This window comes from Salvelinus alpinus, chromosome 3 (genome assembly GCF_045679555.1).
Source record: "Salvelinus alpinus chromosome 3, SLU_Salpinus.1, whole genome shotgun sequence".
Lineage (NCBI taxonomy): Eukaryota > Metazoa > Chordata > Actinopteri > Salmoniformes > Salmonidae > Salvelinus > Salvelinus alpinus.
Window position 1 is genome coordinate 12,738,973 of NC_092088.1, and position 5,159 is coordinate 12,744,131.

Genomic DNA, 5,159 nt, shown 5'->3' on the forward strand with positions numbered 1-5,159 from the left:
AACACAAGTCATCTCATCTCCTAGAGAGAAGTCTGGCAGGTTAGCCATTATATGATTAGAACTGGCACTTTTCAACAGTATACACACATTACTGTAATGTAGCCGTTGGAACCAACATACTGTACATTTCCCAGGTAATCGTCAGATTGACATTGTCTCGAGGTCATCCATTATTTCACCATTACTTATCATGGCAGGTGCAAACTCTCTTATCGTAGCGATAAAGGAATGCAGAGTTAGAACTGTGGACCGTCTGTATATAAGACAACACACACACACGTCTCAGATCAGTCATCCACAGGCATCTACAGGTGAGTCTGGTTCCTCTCAATGGTCTCTACCTTGCTTGGTTTGCGCTGAGCAAAAGAACTGCAATACATTGCGTTTGATGGGTTGATTGACGAATTGCTTCTTGGCACAGGTGAACGAGTTCTACAGGTGACAGCTGAGCAGACCAGACATCGCATCATGAAGTGGGCTATCGTTCTGTGTGCCGTGGTGGCACTCTCGGAATGCATCATCCAGTACGTTAATCCTGCTGTGCTTCTGCTGTACTCCTGCTGTACTCCCGCTATACTCCCGCCATACTCCTGCTGTACTTCTGTTATACTCCTGTTATACTCCTGGTATACTCCTGCTGTACTCCTGCTGTACTCCTGTTATACTCCTGCTATACTCCTGCTGTGCTCCTGCTGTACTCCCGCTATACTCCCACCATACTCCTGTTGTGCTCCTGCTATACTCCTGCTATACTCCTGTTGTGCTCCTGCTATACTCCCGCTATACTCATGCTATGCTCCTGCTATACTCCTGCTATACTCATATATTTACATTACACTACAGATCAGAAGGCAGTGAAAGGTATAATGCACAAAATGAGTGAATTATTTGAATAGTCACACACAGTTGTTTAGCCTATGCTGCCATAACGTTTATTGCAATGGTTTGACCAGAAGGTCTTGGACCTTTGACCAGAAACGTTCTGTAACTGAGCTGCTTGCCTAACCGGACTTCTCCTCCTCCACAGGGTGCCGCTGATCAAGGGGAAGAGTGCCAGGGAGAGCCTGGAGGAGCAGGGTCTGTGGAATGAGTACAGAGGGAAGTTCCCTTTCAACCCCACCAGGTTTGACGACCAGAACCTATATGTCTCCAGCGAGCAGATGACCAACGACGCTGATGTAAGCATGAGAATGGAAAGCACTTTCCACTTTCCACTGTGTGAGGCAGCAGAGAAGGCTGAAGCACCTCTTTTGGCCTCTTCTTCCTAAATGAATTATTGATCCACCAGGAGAACTTCAGTTTGAAATCAACAATTCGATTACTGATGACCTTTAGGTATTCTGGTGTAATTCAGCTAATTCTTATAATATCATAGGGTAGGGGGAGGTATTTATTAATACAAATCAGTATTTCATTATTTGATCTTCTCTAGTTGGCTTATTTTGGAGTGATCTCCATTGGAACTCCTCCTCAGTCCTTCACTGTCATCTTTGACACTGGCTCATCCAACCTGTGGATTCCCTCCGTCTACTGCAGCAGCGCAGCTTGCGGTTTGTAACACACACACACGCACAAACACACACACGCACAAACACACTCACGCACAAACACACACACACAAACACACCCAGGCTAATCGTGTCTCCCCTCCTTCCAGCCAACCACAACAGGTTCAACCCCAGTTTGTCCTCTACCTTCAAGAATGCTGGGAAGAGCCTGTCCATCCAATACGGCACTGGCAGTATGACTGGCTTCGAGGGCTTCGACACCGTTGTGGTAAGGAACAGAATTCAACGAAACAACATGAGGCCTGGAAACATTGTGTAAGTTTCAGTACTATCTCAAATATTCTCCTCTTCTTCCTTCTTCCTCTCTCCTCTTCTTCTCCTCCTCTTCCTCCTCTTCCTGGTCCTCTGTAGGTGGGTGGGATCCCTGTGAAGAACCAGATCTTTGGGCTGAGTCAATCGGAGGCTCCCTTCATGGCTCATATGAAGGCTGATGGTATCCTGGGTCTGGCTTACCCCCGCCTGGCAGCCTCTCAGGCCACACCAGTCTTTGACAACATGATGACCCAGCATCTCGTCAACCAGGACATGTTCTCTGTCTACCTGACTCGGTGAGTGGTCAGAGTGGAGGTCAACCAGGGCTGTGTCTGAAATGGAACCCTATTCCCTATATAGTTTTGTATACTTTTGACCAGAGCCACATGGCTCCCACATACCATCATGGCTTGGCAGACATGGAACTATGAACTGAGGCAACTTCTCTCTGCCTCTCCTCTCTCTCTCTCTCTCTCTCTCTCTCTCTCTCTCTCTCTCTCTCTCTCTCTCTCTCTCTCTCTCTCTCTCTCTCTCTCTCTCTCTCTCTCTCTCTCTCTCTCTCTCTCCTCTCTCTCTCTCACTCTCTCTCTCTCCATCTCTCTCTCTGCCTCTCTCTCTCTCTCTCTCTCTCTCTCTCTCCCCTCTCTCTCTCACTCTCTCTCTCTCCATCTATCTCTCTGCCTCTCCTCTCTCTCTCTCTCTCTCTCTCTCTCTCTCTCTCTCTCTCTCTCTCTCTCTCTCTCTCTCTCTCTCTCTCTCTCTCTCTCTCTCTCCCCTCTCTCTCTCCCCCCTCTCCCCCCCTCTCCCTCTCTCTCGCTCTCTCTCCCCCCCCCCTCTCCCCCCCTCTCTCCCCCTCACACCACCCCCCCCGCTCTCTCTCCATCTCTCTCTCTGTTGTTGTCCATCTCCAGTAACTCTGCGGTAGGTAGCATGGTGACCTTCGGAGGCGTTGACCCCAACTACTACCAAGGCCAGATCGCATGGATCCCCCTGTCCTCTCAGATGTACTGGCAGATCACCGTCGACAGGTACTGTTGCAGTTACAGAAGGTTTTATAGGGTTATAAATGGTTATTAATGGGTTATATAATCCTATGATACTGGTTGATGAAGTGGTTCAGTACAGTTCTCAAGTAGCCATCTCCTCCTGATCTGTGTATATCTGTGTGTCCATTGCAGTGTGACTGTGAACGGCCAGATTGTGGCCTGTAACGGCGGCTGCCAGGCTATCGTGGACACCGGCACCTCTAATATTGTGGGACCTCAGGCCGACATCTCCAGCATGGCTCGTGCTGTGGGAGCCCACTCCGCCAACGGAGACGTAAGTCATATAATATTGTTTTGGTGATGTGTCACAGAGAGCCAGGCATAATGTTGTGTAAATGATTTGTTCCCATCACCACTACTGACATAACTCAACAACAACCAGAAAATAACTCACACAGTCTACCTCACAAAGCAAACGCTGTTTAATTCATCGTCTCTCTCTCCTCTCTTACCTCTCTCTCCTCTCATACCTCTCTCTCCTCTCATACCTCTCCTCTCATACCTCTCTCTCCTCTCATACCTCTCTCTCCTCTCATACCTCTCTCTCCTCTCATACCTCTGTCCTCTCATACCTCTCTCTCCTCTCATACCTCTCTCTCCTCTCATACCTCTCTCTCCTCTCATACCTCTCTCTCCTCTCATACCTCTCTCTCCTCTCATACGTCTCCTCTCCTCTCATACCTCTCTCCTGTCATACCTCTCTCTCCTCTCATACCTCTCTCCTCTCATACCTCTCTCTCCTCTCATACCTCTCTCTCCTCTCATACGTCTCCTCTCCTCTCATACCTCTCTCTCCTCTCATACCTCTCTCTCCTCTCATACCTCTCTCTCCTCTCATACCTCTCTCCTGTCATACCTCTCTCTCCTCTCATACCTCTCTCTCCTCTCATACCTCTCTCTCCTCTCATACCTCTCTCTCCTCTCATACCTCTCTCTCCTCTCATACCTCTCTCCTCTCTTACCTCTCTCTCCTCTCATACCTCTATTTGTCTCTCTCTCTTTTCAGAATGTGGTGAACTGTAACAACATCAACAACATGCCAGCGATGGTCTTCCACATCCACGGACAGGCCTTCACTCTCCCAGCCTCCACCTACGTCCGCCAGGTGTGTGTGTGTGTGTGTGTGTGTGTGTGTGTGTGTGTGTGTGTGTGTGTGTGTGTGTGTGTGTGTGTGTGTGTGTGTGTGTGTGTGTGTGTGTGTGTGTGTGTGTGTGTGTGTGTGTGTGTGTGTGTGTGTGTGTGTGTGTGTGTGTGTGTGTGTGTGTGTGTGTGTGTGTGGTGTGTGTCTCTGTGGTGTGTGTCTCTGTGGTGTATGTAGATCTTACGTAGCCATGAAGTGACCGTAACATTGTTTTGACTAGTTCTCTGTCTCTCTGCCACCCGTACAGTCCACCTACTATGGCTGCCGCACCGGTCTCCAGTCTAGTAACTCCGACCTGTGGATTCTGGGTGACATCTTCATCCGACAGTACTATTCCATCTTCAGCAGAGCCCAGAACATGGTGGGTCTGGCCCTGGCTAGATAATCGAACACAGATCAACAATGTATCCCGTGACGCCATATGAACAACAAAATGAGCGTATCTCTCCAGTGCAATCGTATCTATTCTAAAGCTATGTTTGAGTAGTTTGTGATAGGAAGTGATTGTGCTCTATGTCTATAATTGTGTATTAGTTCATCCAAAAGAATAAAACGGAGTCTTAGCACGATGAGTGGTCACATGGTCTTGTTTGGTTCATTCCTGCTGTGATTATGAATAAAGCACACACTGCATAATCAATCTGAAAACATAAAAACTATGTCTATGCATCTATTCACTTCCTTTCCTGTAGTGCCACCATGTGGCCAATCATGTGACTGCTCCTATGGCCTCAAACTCTGTGCCAAAACTGGCAGAGTTGGTTGGAGAGTTGGACTTGCTGTGTCAAGCAAAAGTAGGCAACCAGTCCACTGAGCCAGCCAGTCCTTTGACAATGACAAGGCACATTGGATTATGGATGTTAATACCCTCTCCATTTTAAGCCTGCCACACACACACTATACAATACATTTATTTAACATAAGAATGAGTGTGAGGCCTCCCGGGTGGCGCAGTGGTCTAGAGCACTGCATCGCAGTGCTATGCTGCGCCACCAGAGTCTGGGTTCGCGCCCAGGCTCTGTCGCAGCCGGCCGCGACCGGGAGGTCCGTGGGGCGACGCACAATTGGCTTAGCGTCGTCCGGGTTAGGGAGGGTTTGGCCGGTAGGGATATCCTTGTCTCGTCGCGCTCCAGCGACTCCTGTGGCGGGCCG

The 5,159-nt window shown here is 48.9% G+C and overlaps 1 protein-coding gene across 2 annotated transcripts; it reads left to right on the forward strand.

Annotated features, from left to right (window-relative positions):
• The first annotated feature begins 230 nt into the window (after positions 1–230).
• LOC139570032 (pepsin A-like) lies at positions 231–4,663 on the forward strand. 2 transcript variants are annotated; one of them, XM_071391475.1, is made up of 10 exons: positions 231–311; positions 422–524; positions 1,028–1,178; positions 1,433–1,550; positions 1,658–1,776; positions 1,920–2,116; positions 2,732–2,848; positions 2,999–3,140; positions 3,873–3,971; positions 4,255–4,663. In XM_071391475.1, exons 2-10 carry the CDS (start codon positions 469–471, stop codon positions 4,390–4,392), a joined length of 1,137 nt encoding a protein of 378 aa, XP_071247576.1. In that variant the 5' UTR covers positions 231–311; positions 422–468; the 3' UTR covers positions 4,393–4,663. The 2 variants fall into 2 exon arrangements, with proteins under 2 accessions (XP_071247576.1, XP_071247577.1); XM_071391476.1 differs by lacking the exon at positions 231–311.
• The last annotated feature ends 496 nt before the right edge of the window (positions 4,664–5,159 follow it).